The 15,349-nt window shown below is 36.3% G+C and overlaps 4 protein-coding genes across 6 annotated transcripts in view; 1 reads left to right on the top strand and 3 right to left on the bottom strand.

Annotated features, from left to right (window-relative positions):
* Positions 1-905: 905 nt before the first annotated feature.
* LOC108776014 (nitric oxide-associated protein 1) lies at positions 906-3,806 on the top strand. Its single transcript, XM_018542505.1, has 5 exons — positions 906-2,231; positions 2,318-2,614; positions 2,732-3,038; positions 3,129-3,346; positions 3,581-3,806. Exons 1-5 carry the CDS (start codon positions 962-964, stop codon positions 3,757-3,759), a joined length of 2,271 nt encoding a protein of 756 aa, XP_018398007.1. The 5' UTR covers positions 906-961; the 3' UTR covers positions 3,760-3,806.
* Positions 3,807-4,425: 619 nt separating this feature from the next.
* LOC108775984 (spermatogenesis associated 6-like protein) lies at positions 4,426-6,662 on the bottom strand. The gene is made up of 8 exons (XM_018542465.1): positions 6,633-6,662; positions 6,105-6,464; positions 5,904-6,014; positions 5,703-5,803; positions 5,430-5,627; positions 5,274-5,315; positions 4,780-4,848; positions 4,426-4,716 (listed from the first exon to the last, which is right to left on the bottom strand). Exons 1-8 carry the CDS (start codon positions 6,660-6,662, stop codon positions 4,581-4,583), a joined length of 1,047 nt encoding a protein of 348 aa, XP_018397967.1. The 3' UTR covers positions 4,426-4,580.
* Positions 6,663-7,201: 539 nt separating this feature from the next.
* Positions 7,202-7,695, bottom strand: LOC108776027 (uncharacterized). The gene is made up of 2 exons (XM_018542522.1): positions 7,436-7,695; positions 7,202-7,361 (listed from the first exon to the last, which is right to left on the bottom strand). Exons 1-2 carry the CDS (start codon positions 7,693-7,695, stop codon positions 7,202-7,204), a joined length of 420 nt encoding a protein of 139 aa, XP_018398024.1.
* A 1,357-nt stretch (positions 7,696-9,052) lies between these two features.
* Nuak1 (Nuak family kinase 1) overlaps positions 9,053-15,349 on the bottom strand; it is a 20,778-nt gene continuing 14,481 nt past the window's right edge. For 2 of the 3 annotated variants that reach the window (XM_018542519.1, XM_018542520.1), the window contains exons 11-13: positions 10,750-14,518; positions 9,952-10,568; positions 9,053-9,343 (exon numbers count right to left, since the gene is read on the bottom strand). In XM_018542519.1, coding sequence (XP_018398021.1) covers positions 9,336-9,343; positions 9,952-10,568; positions 10,750-14,518 — 4,394 coding nt within the window. In that variant the 3' untranslated portion in view covers positions 9,053-9,335. The remainder of the gene's footprint in view (positions 9,344-9,951; positions 10,569-10,749; positions 14,519-15,349) is intronic. The other variant, XM_018542521.1, reaches the window with a different exon arrangement.

Here is a 15,349-nt window from a genome sequence, read left to right as displayed (position 1 = left end):
TTATCATATCCTATCAATGTATTATATCCACACGATTTTATCTCGACGCGCACTTACATTTGATAATAGGCAGAAAATTGCAAAATGGTAAAGAATTTTTCTACTTATATTAATTGTTAGGTCGGAATATCAGACTACGTATTGAAGATTAAAAGATCGGAAATTGACCAATCAAAATAATAGGAGCTAAAATTCCACTGTCCTCATTGGCAAAATTTTAATTTACAATTTCAATCTTCAATGCATATATCTGTTTTTTCAGTCTTATGAAGGATCTACAATAGAATGTCGTAGAAAGATGCTGGAGTTGTTTGCATTACCGACAAAACGAGCGTTTTTGACGTTTTCGTTTCAGTTCAATTTTTCTGTAACAGTTTTACAGAATAAAAATTCTTTTTCCACTATTAAAATATACATGCTAATGTACCTGCTTGTAGTGTATTTCGTATCCAAAGCTGGAAAAAAAATAAAAAATTACAGATTTCTCTTTATCCATTATTTTTACCTTCAACGTTGCCATATTGAGGTAAAATGGATAACGAAATTTATAATTTTTTAATGTTTTTTCAGCTTTAGACACAAAATATACTAGGGCTCAGTATATTAGCATGTATATTTTAATCGTTGAAAAGGAATTTTTATTCTGTAAAACTATTATGAAGAAACTGGACAGAAACGTAAATAATTAAAATGCGCTAGTTATATCGGTAAAACAGGCGACTCCATCGCTATATCAAATTGATTGAATTGTTCACGGGTATATTTGTATAATATCTTAACTTTAATTCTCAGCATTTCACTATAATTATAATTCAAACAGTAGACAACAATTTCACGTTTTAAATTTAAATCTAAGGTTCATGATATATCATGAAAAGGTTATGTTTCTTTTACGAATTCTAACCTTTAGCAAGTAACGGATAAATGCACGCTGTGTCACTTTGGAACACATGTTACGTTTATGATGTTGTCTGTAAATAATATTAAACTGATTAATTTTGTGAAATATTCTGCGTGGAAATTCAGCACAGATAACACGTATTGTCATTTAAGAACCTATCGATATAGATACAAACTGGTTCAGGCTTTCTTTTATTCAACAAAATACGACAGGAAGGAGAATGGTATTCACTCGTCTCTCGATCCAAGAGTCGTAGCATTACGAGAAAAATTGATATATTGCGACTATTTAGATTATTATAAGGTGAAAATAAGTTATATGAAGCATTTTATATGGAAGAAGAAGTTTGAGAATTATCAGAGAGAAGTACGAATCAATGAGCTCACAAACGTACCCGTTTACAGCATACTTTTGGATGAGAAAAATAATGAGAACAACAACATCCACTTGGAGCAGGAGCATATAAATGCAGATGAAGATATAACTAAACCTGTACATATGCCATATGCAAGTACAGATTCGTACAGTAATGTGAACACATCTTCTAAAGTAAATGAAGATAATTTTGATGAAAATATAATATCATTGAACAACAAGTATAAAGTTCTATATGAAAAATATTTAACGGAAAAGAATGCAAATTTGGAAAAAGAATTTAATTTGAAGGATTACTTAGGAGAAAGTGATACATCATATAAAAGAGATTTATCAAATGTTCCATCTAATTGGATGGTTGATGTTGAGCAATACAATGATACTTTACAGGATGATAACTGGCTCAATAATTATGGAACTCCTGATCCAAACTCTAATATTAGTTCTGTACCATGTGGTGGATGTGGCGCCTTATTGCATTGTAAGGATCAAGCTCTACCAGGTTATATGCCTTCAGAGTTGTTCCTAAAGAGGAGCAAGAAAGAATTGCGAGTTATGATTTGTCAAAGATGCCATTTTATGCAGTATTATAACACCACGTTAGAAGTAAAAGTATCTGCGGATGAATATCCAAAACTTTTAAAAGTAATAAAAACAAAGAAATGTGCTGTCATTCTGATGGTTGATCTTACGGATTTTCCATGTAGCATATGGCCTGAAATAAACAGTGTGCTGCATCCTTACACGCAAGTATTTGTTGTTGGGAATAAAGTAGATTTGCTGCCTCAAGATTCGAAAAAATTTTTTACTCATATCAAAGATTGCCTTTTAAAGGCTGTAGAAAATACAGGAATCAAGAAGGAGAATATCAAACATGTGGCACTTGTATCTGCAAAAACAGGCTATGGCATAGAAGAACTTATAAATAAATTACAGAACCTCTGGAAATACAAAGGTAAGGATTCAAAATTAATTATCTAGAAAAACACACGTTTCAATATATTTTATATTTATTATAATTTATTATGATTTAATTTCTAGGAGATGTTTACCTTATTGGATGCACAAACGTTGGTAAATCCTCTCTGTTTAATGCTCTTCTGAAGTCTGATTATTGCAAAATACAAGCTGTGGATCTTATACAACGTGCAACTATTTCTCCTTGGCCAGGAACAACATTAAATTTGTTGAAATTTCCTATTCTAAGTCCTAGAAAATGGCGACTTTATTTGAGGACATTGCGATTAAAAATGGAACAAAAGCACAAACAGGCTGAAGAAACTTTTCGAATTAATCAGTTCAAAATAACACATAATTTAAAGTACGCTACATTGCAAAGTATGTATCATACTTGAGTGTAGAATTCTCTCAACATCCAATTTTATATAATCGATTAAAAAGTTTTGCATTATTGTTAGCATATGAAAGTAAGTGTTATATATTCTATAAATTTAGGTCATATAGGCAGAACCTTTCCATCAACATCCAAAAACGATCTGCTCATGGTAGAAAAATTTAAGAAGAATACACAATTTGGGTTTGATGATACTAAACACGAGTACAAACAAAGCCGCTGGTGTTACGATACTCCTGGCACCATTCAACCAGATCAAATATTAGATTTGCTAACAATGCAGGAACTTTTATCAGTTTTACCAAAGAAAATAATCTCGCCTAGGACTTTCATTTTACATGTAAATCAAACGATATTTTTGGGTGGAATAGGCAGATTAGATTACATAAAGGGTGATAATTATATTAGGTACTTATGCATATTTATATGTGTGTGATTGCTAATAATAATATAATAAATTAAAGGTGTTTAAATATTAAAAACAATTACATGTCATAGGTGTACAATATTTTCAAGTAACGAATTGCCGATAACTCTAACTCATACTGAGGATGCGGATAATGTATACAATGAGTTACTTCAAACAGAAGCGTTTGTCGTACCTGAAAACAATCCAGATCGATTGAAATATTGGCCACCTTTAATATCTAAGAAGATGGAAATTACTGGTATTGGTCGGAACGAATCAGTCGCCGATATTGTTTTATCCAGTGCGGGTAATTTTTTCTTGTAATAAATAAATTTCTATTTGCATAATAGCTTTCAGTCTCATGGTACATTTTCACGAGTCGCTCAAACCGACTGTTTCAGTGGCAAAAAGGATTACGTGATTAAAATTACGAATATTCAGAATTAATTTTAATTGTATGATCCTTTTTGTCGTTGAAACATCCGGTTTGAGCAGTTCGTGAAAATGTACCTTTACAATCATGATTTTATAATTATTGCAGGATGGATAGCAATCGCTGCTGAAGAAGCTGACCGTGTTTTATTGAAGGCTTGGAATCCACAAGGTCGCGGCTTATACCTAAGAACACCGGCACTTTTGAAGAAATCTGTTACTCTACGTGGTAAACGAATTTTAGATACGCCAACATACAAAAGTGGACGCCAAGCATATAGCAAATAAATAATTTTTTTTTATATATGTATATTGTACATATAATCTAAATATATTCCCACACTTTACATATATATTTCCTAACGTTTATATATATAATTGATTTATTCACATATTTATTACTTATAATATTTTTATTTCGTAAAACTGTGATAAAGGACATTGTACTATATGTTTATATCAATTACAGTGTCTTTGCAAAAATGCGAATATTTAACAATTGAACAAATATTAACACATAAAGGCCACGCCAGACCCAAAAACTTTTTAAAATATTTGATAAATCTGCTTTAAAGAACAATACTGTATCTTTTATGTTATTGATTATATAATCGTCCTGACATCGAGCCTATTTCATTAAATTTTCTGTTTACGCCACAACTGGAGAGATATTTTGGAACTGACGTGGCGTAAATAGAAAGTCTGATGCCAAAGAGATCGGCGCAGGCGTAAGTTTAACATATTAATACTCGTACATAACTTATGTTTTAATTAATACTTAATTGCAATAAAAAAAATTTATTCTTTTATTAAATAAGATAGTTTAATATTACAGATATATATAAACTATATATATATATATATATATATATATTATATATAAACAATACACACACATACATAAAGCAATCTATGTATTACAGAATTTTGTAATATTGGTTACGGTTTCCTTGATGTTTCGAAATGTTTTATTAGTCCATTAGTACAATTTTTTTTAATTGGTTGATCAAATGTTTCAAAGGATTTGTAACGCCAATTTGGGCAGTATCCATAAAGATATAAAAATCGCATTTTAGAAAAAAACCTGAATGACAATGATATTTTTCATATCAATCGTCGATCTCTTGTGCACGCATTTTCGCTTGCTTATACATTCTTTTGTAAAATTTTTCCAAATTTTTATAAAAACCATGGCTCGGAGAATAATCTTGAGTGTATTCGCATTTCGGATTGCATTCCTCAAGACTGAAATCATTTTTTTTTTTAATTTAAACGTTCATTGCAGAACAAAAAATTTTAATTACTTACTTGTCCATTATTTCAGTAGAATACCATTTTTCTTTAGCTTTTTGAAGATTTTCGAGTTTAGATTGTAATCTGTGAAGACATGCATATATGTAGAATTAATGTGTGCGTGTGTGTGTGTGCGTGTGTGGTGTGTGTGTGCGCACACGTGCACGCGCGCGTTTATTACCATTCATAAATTCAGAAATATACTTGCAGTTTTCTCGCACTTCATAAAAACTCAGTGGATATGAAGTATCTCGGTAAAAAGTAGAGAAATTTTGTTAAATTTATTTTAAAGAGGAAAAATGCGCGCGCGCACATGTACACACATATATGTATGGTCTGTTTTTTTTTATTCCTACACTGTCTAAACTGGTGTACGCGATTCAATAAGTTGAAGTGAAACAAATATATACGTTTAAACCGTGTACACTAGTTCAGACAGTGCAAGAATAAAAAACAAACCTTGTGTATATAAATGTTCGAAGAAATTCGTCCATTTTCAGTGTACTCACAATGGCATCACTACTTCCTCATGGGTGTCGAATGCGCCGTTTCTACAAATACAACCACATTCTCTAATATCAGATAAATTTCGGCAGTATCTTTGCTTATAGGATTTCTTGATTATATCACAATCATTATATTTGGGAAAATAATAATTATTATACTTGAAACAAACTGGGCAGTTATCTGTAACATGAGTTTTGTCACGTATAATGGTAGATCTGGCTAACTTTGGGAAATCTGGTCGACAAGTGCACATCGAATTTCTCCTTGAGTGATAACACTGATCAATTTGCGATTCTGTTTGACGACTCGTGGTACACGAAGGACATTGATGAGAATCGCTCGATCTCTGACGGAATCTATTTTATATACGTAACTTATATTTATATATCATTAATAACATGTGATAATAACAATAATATAATAATGCTTACGGTTGACAGCTTTGAGATCTCGGTTTATTTTTAGTGTGACACACTCTTCGCTGTCTTATAATACCATTAATCGGTCTTTTTCTCTGTCTACACGCCGTTTGCTAAAATTTATTGTACATATATACAGGACCATATTACATAAATTTGCTAATTATAAACGACATATGTGTTAGTCGATTTCAATTTGTATTTAGAAAATACCTTAGAGCTAATGTTTCGATTAATGATATAACATTTGCTTGTGTCACAGAATTCTATGATTTCCTCGATAACTGTTTTGGTGGAGATCTCGATTTTAGGTGCTATTATACCCTGAGGTAAAAAACAATCGTTTTGTCCGGTGAAAAGTTTTCTTACAATTAGATTTTTTACAATTATAACGAATAGGTGCAAAAGACCTACGGGAAAACATTTAGTCGGCTCCATAAGAAGGTCAACATCCACACCGGCTAGTAAACCTTTGAAACACGGCGCAGGATACAGCAATTCTGCCAAATTTGTTTCAAACGTTGCTAAAATAATATCTCGGCTAGCCGGAGTCGCCCACTGTATCAATTCCGCGTATAAAAATTCTTGCTCCAAAGTATTTTGTAGCTCCGTCAAGGAAATTATTCCATAAAAGATTTTATCAAAAGTGAATTTGTCATGGAACAAGAGCGGTAAAATCGGGCTTGTTGCATGGGATTCCGCACAAGAATCAAGAGCGTTGATTCGCAGAGCCACTTTGCCGTTGGGGCATAACCAAACGCCAGGACATGTTACCTAAAATCATGCCGTGTAAAGAAAAGTCACCAAAATAAAACAGGAGTACTATCCTGTTTTTACACACCTCTACCGACAGTTGTCGATGTCGTTGCGCAGATATTTTGTATGGCAAAAAAGCTGCGCAACGACACCAATAACTGTCGACAGACGTGTAAAAACAGTTACAGAATATAGCACTCCAGAAAAATCATACATACATACCGCGTGTACATCTAGCTGCACTTTAATACGAAAAGCTCTGCCTGTCATCCCGTCCAATTATCTAATGACATTTTCATTAATTATATACGATTAATAGGTAGCATTGTTGCCAAAATTTGTATACATACGTGCAGATTACTATCGAAGTTATCACTTTGATAACTTCATGATGGACCATAGCAAAGTATAAATTTTCGACTTGTACGCTTAGGTTGAATATCCGAGTCCAGGTCCTACTTTTATTTGGACTTTGTTCGGTAAAAGAGCGTACACGTTAAAGACCCATCTTGCGAAAGAGTTACCACGGTACTTGTTGCCAAGGAACAGCAACACAACAGCGACACAACATCGCTCGAATCAATGTATCGAATTTTATCAAGTTCAGCTGACTTTAGCGTCAAATATTTAGCGATGCTGTTATTGTTAAAAGATTTCTTTCTTTAAAATATATTTATTTTAAAAATTATTGTTGAACCGTTAATTATAAATTAATTTTATTCTGCTTTTTAATTTGTTTGAAATGTCTCAAACATTTATGTTCTAAATGGCACGCCAGAAAATCGTTTTTCCGGAAGACCTTTTTGTAGTTTTCGACGTAAGAGTTCATTCGTGACGAAATCCGATTGTTTTCTGGAGAAGAGTAATCTTGGATCTTTCGAAATGGGTATAAGTGATGCAGCGAACCAGCCGTATCTATAAAACAATTTGTAAGAAACTTAATTAGTTTTTATTTATGTTTTTATTACTAGAATGTTTTGTCAACTTACTCCATGTTTACTGTCGGCGGTCTGAATGAATAAATGTCTGTGGGTATCATCTGCATCTGTCGTTTAATCAAATTGATATCGTCCTGTCTAACGTCCAACGGAGAGAAAGCATCGTGCTTCGCATAGAATTTACCAGTCAACGATTTTGTATAAGTAGTAGGCACAAACGTTTCTCGCACATTTATCAATTTATTCTCCTTTCTGTATCTTTCTATATAAAAGCGCAGTTTTACAGGATTTATCAGCAAATTGGTCGCCATAAATTTGTTCAAGTTAAATCCTCTAGTCGTTGTGAATTGAACGCGCGAGTTGTATTAAGCTATTATTTCGTAAACGAAGCAGAAAAGTTGACTGTCAAATCTCAAGAACTGTCATTCGCGTAATATCACGCGATTAAATAGAGCGCTCGCATTCGTGAAGGGTAAAAGAAGAGTAAAATAGCTTAAAAGACAAAATAGTTGAAGAGAGTACCGATATTTATTTTAAAATATGTATATATCAATAGAAAACACATACGTAACAAGCGGAAGACCGTGAGGCTGATCAGGCAAAACTTTTTAGGCCTAATATAATATCGCTGTTTCTTTTCTCGCAATCTCTGATCGATCCAATTAAAAACTATTTTCATAAGTACGTACAAAGTCAAACTTTCATATCTCTTCCTTTTTGTCTTTTCGTTCCCTTTCCTTACTTGTCTTCTTGCTCTCTCTTTTTCTCTCTCTCTCTCTCTCTCTCTCTCTCCTCTCTCCCTCTCTCTCTTTTTCTTATTATTTCATATTTTTATTCTACGTCGTATGTACATAGTCAAGTGACGGGCGTAAAATAATGAAAGAGCAGCGCAATAAACTGAGAGAAAAAATAGCGAAAAGAATATAAACGGAAGAATTACGAAAATCCGACTGTATAAAGCATTACTCACGTAAGGAACTAAAATGCGCCGTTCACGCTTTTTTTTTTTACTAGTCTTTGGCCTATTGCACCCTAAAGCGTCACCCTGCTTCGATTATCAGCGATTCGTTGGTTATTAACATCACGCCGTGACGCTATAGAATTATAATCTTCTTCCTCCAGTTTTTCTGAATTTATACAAGTTATTTTTATTCTCACACTACGAATATATAATTATGACAAAAGATAAACAGATCTGATATATTTTTCTATTTAAAAAATAATACCTATCGTGTGCAGTTTAAATTTATTAAATTGACGCTTTGGAACGCAAGTTAGACCGATGAAATAAATGGCAAGATCTTCTCTTATCTCGTCGCTGCGATAATTCTAATAGGAGGCAGCTACCAACCTTTATATTTATATTTCTATAAATATCAGAGACGAAGTGCTCTCTTAGCACGCGTTTACAGTTATAAGAGATGTCAATTCAGTTATATTTTTCAAAAGTTAAGATTTGTGTGCAATAAAAAATAAGTACAATATTTTCTTTTATATTTCTTTGTAACTTTGATATAATTTGAAAAAAAAGGAAAATAAATAGAAACTTCTGTAAAACTTATTTCTGTATAACAAAATTCATCACTGATTCAGATACAATTAGAACCATGAAAAAGATTTTTAACCGTATCTAAAACAGTAATTTTAAAATTTTAATTTAAGCGTATATTTTAATATAACGAGAGAGATGTGTATATTCAATCATTTAATATTCATCGTTTCATTTTTATTGCCATCGCGACTATTTCATCGCTATGACGAAGAAGTGCGAGACATTTTGACGCGAATCTGTATTATAAAATCGTTAAAAGCTAAATATGTACGGTATATTATCATTTTGCAGAATTACATTCTGTCTGAATTATAAATCAATTTCATTCGGTAACAAATGTATTCGTTAGGCTATCCACAGCTGTCGAGGAGGCATTCCTCTTTTCGCTGAAGCGTTGTATTATGTTTCTGAAAAAGAAAAATTTTTTATGCATATCAAAGATGAAGAATTAAAAAAAAATTGGTAATTAATGAGATCGACAATATACAATAAAAACGGGTATAAATGTTGGCGAATAATTAAAATAAAACCTCAGAAAATTCAATTTTGTACAAATGAATGTATGTTCATTCTTTATCAATTTTTTACTGTATATTTTCTCATTATAAAAGTTTCTCCACTAATCCTATAGTGCTATTGATAATGAATAAAAAAACTGATTCGAAAAGTCCTCTATTATTTTGCGATTTCAGCAATATTTTTTTTAATTATCCATTGAGCAAAATGTTTAAAATCAACGCATAAAACAAGATATCTTTGAGAGTTCTTTAAAAAACATCTTGAAAATATTTCACAAAGAACACTAAAAGATATCTTAAAATTGTATCGATTTTATTCGTTTATTCAACAATTTTTTAAAATTAAAATCTCGTTAACTATTGTAAAAATTTTACAAAATTTTACAGTAAAAGACTTCGACTCACAATCAGTTTTTTATCAAGAATAGCACTATATGATTAGTGGGTGTTATTTAAAAGAAACACTCTATAATACATATGATAACTTTTCTGCTCACCAAGCGACTTACCATTCCCTTGAACGATCTCCGTATCCGTGTAGGCTCTTGGTTTATCGGCGCTAAACTGTTGTAATTCCAAATTACCATTGTGATTGCATCCGTTCTCACATCTGTTCAAATAGATATCCATCAACGGCGATCGGCAGGTGTCGCGTGGCGACAGATAACCGGGATTGCTCGGTGACAAGATCTCCTCGTAATATTCTACGCTCTTTGGTTCCAGACCACCAACGGTGGAGCCGTATTTTTTTGGCAAAGTAGTCGACGTGCTCCTACCGTAGTAAGAAGAATCCGCCATGCCGTCACTCAGAAACGATCTCGACAGAGAACTCTTGCACGAGACTCCGCCAAGATCGTTGTCCGCGATGACGTCTGTGCTATGATACTTGGCGCGAGAGGCGACAAGATCCAACGTCGGGGACTTGACGTATCTCCTCAAAGAATCATGCGAGGAAGACGGTAAGCCACTACCGTAATGATCGAAGATTCTCGCATCCATCTGATGACTGTACGACGATACATTCGATGCGTCGTTATACCTCTCTCGGTCGATCGGCGATTTCCTCGAGGACACCTCGTCGTCGCCATACAAAATATAACTTTTGTCCTTCTCCCTACGAAATATTTTAAATAACCAACAACAGTAGAAGAACGTTTGGCTCGTGAAGCTACGAATTGTGAAAACAATAGTTCGATTTGCTTTTCTTATTACGTCTGGACCGCGACATTTAATTAATTTTTTTTTTAAGGCAAAAAGTGTCAGAAAGAGAAGCAAATCTCGTACAGTGAATTTACCTCGTCCTAGTAACTCCATAATTGTACAATCTGTCGCGCTCCCTTTCTCTAGAACTGTTGAAGCTGAACCTTCTAGGCAGAGTGACGCTGTTCACTCCTGGTGGCGGCGCCGTCAAGGATGGCCTCTTACGATCGTTGAATCTCGAGTAAAAGCTGCGTCTTCGTATTCGATCTATCACCGATTCCGAGCTGTCGGAGCCACGCATAAACAGAGAATACGATGGCGATGTGGGCGAATGCAAATCGCTGCGATTGTGATTCAGATCGGCCGAACAGATCGACCAGGAATCAAAACTTTCAGGTTCCTCGGGCGAGAACATCTCGCTGGTGTAATCATCCGATGGCTCTTTAGTCACCTCTTTAGTCACGTCACTGATCCCTTCAGAAGGATTCGACTTGATCTCTTTTGGTTCGTTCAAGGCGAGTGCATGATCGACGGTCCGCTGATTGGAGCGATCGTCTCGCAAATCCATGTGATTCTCTATGATCCTGGCACATTCGATGACCTCTCGCTTCAGCTCAGCGACGTCTTTCGCTCGTAACGGCTTGTCGATGATTATCTTGTTGCCGGTAATGTTGGCGTGGTGCGTCATCTTGGATAGATGTTCCATCAATTTGTCAGAACCACTCTCCGCCACAGGATCGTCGATTTTGGACGATCCAATAGACGTGGTAGGTCTCGTTTTCGGTGAACCACATTCAGGTGAATCTCTCTTGGGAGTCGCGTGTCTAAACGTGTGTTGCGGTATCTTAGAGAGATCGAGTTTCAAATTCGCTCTATTCGGCCGATTTTGTTCTAATGGTTGTTGCTTCGATTGACAGATATTAAAATTCGAATCGACCCGAGCTGTAGGATTCGAGGAGCCTACAGGAGGCAACTCGCTTAAAATGCTTTGAGAATTCGATACGTTCCCAAGCGCGGAATTCACCTGCGAGACGTCAGTAGACGACACGTTTACATTGAATTTATCTGTTCCTTTAACATCAGCTTTTATCTGATTCGTATTTGAATTTTTCGTAGCATCCCTGGACTTCGCTGGCAGGTCCGATTCCGCCTGTTTCACAGGCGCGCAATGTGATTGCGATAATTTCGCGGTAATCTGATCATCATGTCCTTCGATCGAATCTTTCGCCATGACAGTCGGACCGTCAGGACTCTTCTCTTTCTTCGTCGTCACAGTTTTCTTCTTCGTTAGTAACTTCGATGACTTTTCCTTCTCGTCGGACTTGCTTTCGGAACTGTCGGATTTCTTGACGACTTTCTTCACGACACGCACTATTCTCTTCTTCCTAGAATCGTTGGTCTCATCTTTACTCGCATTTTCTTTCGACTTGACCAGCTTCTTAATCTTATTCTTATCGATTTCCTCGCCTTTGTCGATCTTCGTGACCGACTCATTTCTACCTACTACCGAATTAATGTTCCTTTTGGTTTTAGTCATTTTCTTATCTTCATTATTGATAATGGATGCCACATGGGTGTTCTTATCGTCCACGATTCTACGCAGAAATTCTGACGATTGGTCTGACGATTTTTTCAGTGAATCCACTTTGTCTAGCTTTATTCTATCCACGGATGACGATGCCGAGGAGTCCGAGGAAGGCGCGGGTCTTTTAACTTCCCTCGATTGTTTTTCCACAAAAGGTTTTCTTTCCTTAACTATCAACTCCCTCTCTTTCGATTTCTCCTTGGACGGCGATCTTTTGCACATTTCGCTCACTACCTTCTCCGGCGATCTCTTGTTCTCCGGCAACTTTTTCGTCGGTTTACTGTCGGTTCTGGCGAATTTCGTCGGTATTTTGCTCGTCGCGGTTACATCTTCCTCCAAGGACGATTCGGCCGATTTGACGCATTTAGGCGGGCTCCTTTTCAATTTGCTCATAATCGCATTCTGCGTCCGGCTACTACCGTTCGCGTTCCGCTTGGTCGTATCCGCATTTGTCTTGAATAGTCCCAATACCGACGTCACTCGTCCTTTCGAGCTTGACACATTCCTGGCGTTTTTCTTCGATCCTTCATGCGGAAGATTCTCCACGCTCAGCGTTTTCTTCACCTCGAGCAGACTCGACCCCGCAGAGTCCGCAGGGCAACATTCGTTGGGTGGTGCAGAGAACTCGCGTAATCCACGTTCCCTCCTGAGATCGCCCAAAATCGAGCTACCATTTATCGTCGGCTTCGCGATCATATTCGTAGTCTCGTCATTCGAGCGTAACCTTTCTAGTTTCTTCTCCAACGAATGCAGAAAGCTGCTCTTCGAGCTTTGCTCGACTTTGACTTTCTCTTTGTTTTCCTTGTTAGTCTTGTCCTCGAAGGAGGAAGAGGAGGAAGCGGCAGCGACGGCACCGCCTAGTTTATCCTTCTGCAGCGTATTTATTTCATTCTTCTGTTCCTTGCAGATCTTCTCGTCCTTCGAATCATCCTCCTTGCGATCTTTGCTTTCGCTTTTTCGCTTCATGAACCGCGATTTTCGACGCTCATTCTCCGCAGCTTTCTGTGCTTCTTTCGCCTTCACGTATTGGCTCTCCTCACGCGGCGTGTCAAAAAAGTCCGGTCGCAAGAAGCGCGAGATACGATGTTGTTTTGATTTGTCGCTTTTGTTGTTGTCCTTCGGTTCGGCCTCCTTATCGGTGCCACTGCCACTGCCTCTGAAAAGTTTGCTTAGGATCGACCTTTCCTGATTAACACCTCCGGCTGATACGTCAGCTGAGCCAGCGAACGATTTCACACTCGGCTCTCTGGTCAACGAACCTGAACGTAATCTCAGACTCGGGATGCAACTACGTCTCTTGGACGTGACGGAGTTTGCTGCCGACAGTGGATCCGAAGTGGTCATTAGAGCTTCCTTGTCACACTTGTCCATATCTTTGTAATTGCAGCTGAGATTCGGATTGAATTGCTGCAACGTTAAGTTTTTCAATTTTGATTCCTTGATCAAATTTTCTGCTGCTATCAATCGGTTCTCGAAACTCTTGGAGATGTCTGACTTGCAAATCAATTTTCCATAATCACCCAGATTCGACGAGGATTCCGTGGGTGAGGCCTCGCAGGATCTGGCTGATGTGCTCGAAGTAGTTGTGGTAGTGATGCCAATAGTATTTTCTATCGAATTCGAGTTGCACACAGATACCGATGTACCTTCCGATATAGAGCCGTTTTCCGTTATGTTATCAATTTCCTCTTTGCAAACGGACAAGTGTATATCGTCGCCAGGCTCTTCCTGGATCTTGTCGGTTCTATAACCATGAAAGCTGTCTCGTCTCGCGTTACCAACGACACTCGATCTAATTGATTCCTTGTACTTGCGACCCAGAGTCATTATGTGCTTCGGTAGAGGCGGCAACAGCTTGTCATCGCAGTCGTCGTCGTCATCGTCGTCGAACAGGCTGATGCTTCTTCGCGGTGAATGCCGTCTATCATACTTGCACGGCTCTAACAAACTGTTGGTTCTCCTAATACCTCGATCGAGCGATCTACCTCTGTATTCGGTTCGATCAGAAGTCGTGGACGTGGAAAATCGTTTCGCGATTTCGCTCGGGCCTATCAGACTCTGTGTAAAATCCCTCGTCGGCGACTGATAATATCTGTTACTGTCGCGTGAGGAGGATGGTGAACGCGGTACAGATTGTCGGGTTTGTTCAATAAATTGTCTACTCAATCTGCGTGCTAAGCTGGGAGTGAAATTCTGCTGCAGAGATTCTTGCGTCTCCCTTCTGATTTGTGCCGCTGTTTCTGCTTTAACGTCTTCTCCTCTGTGCACTTCTACTTTATCTGAAAGCAATCGAGACAGAATCTATGCATATTCTACATGGGTATGTGTCCGTATATGTGTCTGCAGAATAATTGGACAACGGATGTTGTTCTTGTTGCTGTTGTGTTGTAGGATGTATGCATAAGAATAATCGTAATGTCATTATTTTCACTCCTTTATTTCTACATACATATAAATCTTTTTTATAAAATTTGTCGAAAAATGTAATAAATAAGAAGAGACATCCTTCTCTTTCTCTCTCTCTCTCTCTCTCACTCTTTCTCTCACCCCCCTCTCCCTCTCTCTCAAATTTTGTTGAACTTCATCGGATATCTTCTTAAACGGTTTTGTATAGCTATACGTAGTGCATTTGTATTCATACATGTCGATGTATATTTTCAAGTCATGGAAGCTCTTTATGACTATTGCGATCTACGAAATATCAATAACTTACGAAAACTTAGAATAGTGGGAAGATTTCGAATAGTCTTAACAAAATCATATACAAATGATAGCTCTTTGAAAATATGCATCAACGGAACTAGTAATAGCGTATATACATACCGTATCTTTTTTACATTTAAATATTAATACAGAAAATTATAAGTGTATACTCATTTAACAGTGACCATGTAACTAAAAGGCTCATCTTACACATCCAAAGGAAAACAAATATAAACAAGTAATAAATAACAATACAATTGATATAATAATAGTATTAAAATTACGTTCTAAAGAATAAATATACATATGCATATCACTCCTAAATCACAGTATGTTAAATGAGTAGACTCAGGACAACAAGTGCATAATGAGGATATAATATTAATACAATATATATATATATATAT

Source organism: Cyphomyrmex costatus, unplaced genomic scaffold (assembly GCF_001594065.2).
Source record: "Cyphomyrmex costatus isolate MS0001 unplaced genomic scaffold, Ccosl1.0 scaffold332, whole genome shotgun sequence".
NCBI lineage: Eukaryota > Metazoa > Arthropoda > Insecta > Hymenoptera > Formicidae > Cyphomyrmex > Cyphomyrmex costatus.
The sequence above is the reverse complement of the archived record's forward strand: the minus strand, read 5'-3'. Positions and strand labels throughout refer to the sequence as shown.

Excerpts from the sequence above, each read along its gene's own strand:
- LOC108776014 (XM_018542505.1), top strand. The coding sequence starts at position 962 with ATGATGTTGTCTGTAAATAATATTAAACTGATTAATTTTGTGAAATAT. Across the intron at positions 3,039-3,128 it reads AAGGGTGATAATTATATTAG|GTGTACAATATTTTCAAGTA; the intron begins GTACTTATGCAT and ends TACATGTCATAG. Across the intron at positions 3,347-3,580 it reads TATTGTTTTATCCAGTGCGG|GATGGATAGCAATCGCTGCT; the intron begins GTAATTTTTTCT and ends TAATTATTGCAG.
- LOC108775984 (XM_018542465.1), bottom strand. The coding sequence starts at position 6,662 with ATGTATGATTTTTCTGGAGTGCTATATTCT. Across the intron at positions 6,015-6,104 it reads AGCCGACTAAATGTTTTCCC|GGTATAATAGCACCTAAAAT; the intron begins GTAGGTCTTTTG and ends TTTTTACCTCAG. Across the intron at positions 5,316-5,429 it reads AACTGCCCAGTTTGTTTCAA|AAACGGCGCATTCGACACCC; the intron begins GTATAATAATTA and ends TTGTATTTGTAG.
- LOC108776027 (XM_018542522.1), bottom strand. The coding sequence starts at position 7,695 with ATGGCGACCAATTTGCTGATAAATCCTGTAAAACTGCGCTTTTATATA. Across the intron at positions 7,362-7,435 it reads CCGCCGACAGTAAACATGGA|ATACGGCTGGTTCGCTGCAT; the intron begins GTAAGTTGACAA and ends ATTGTTTTATAG.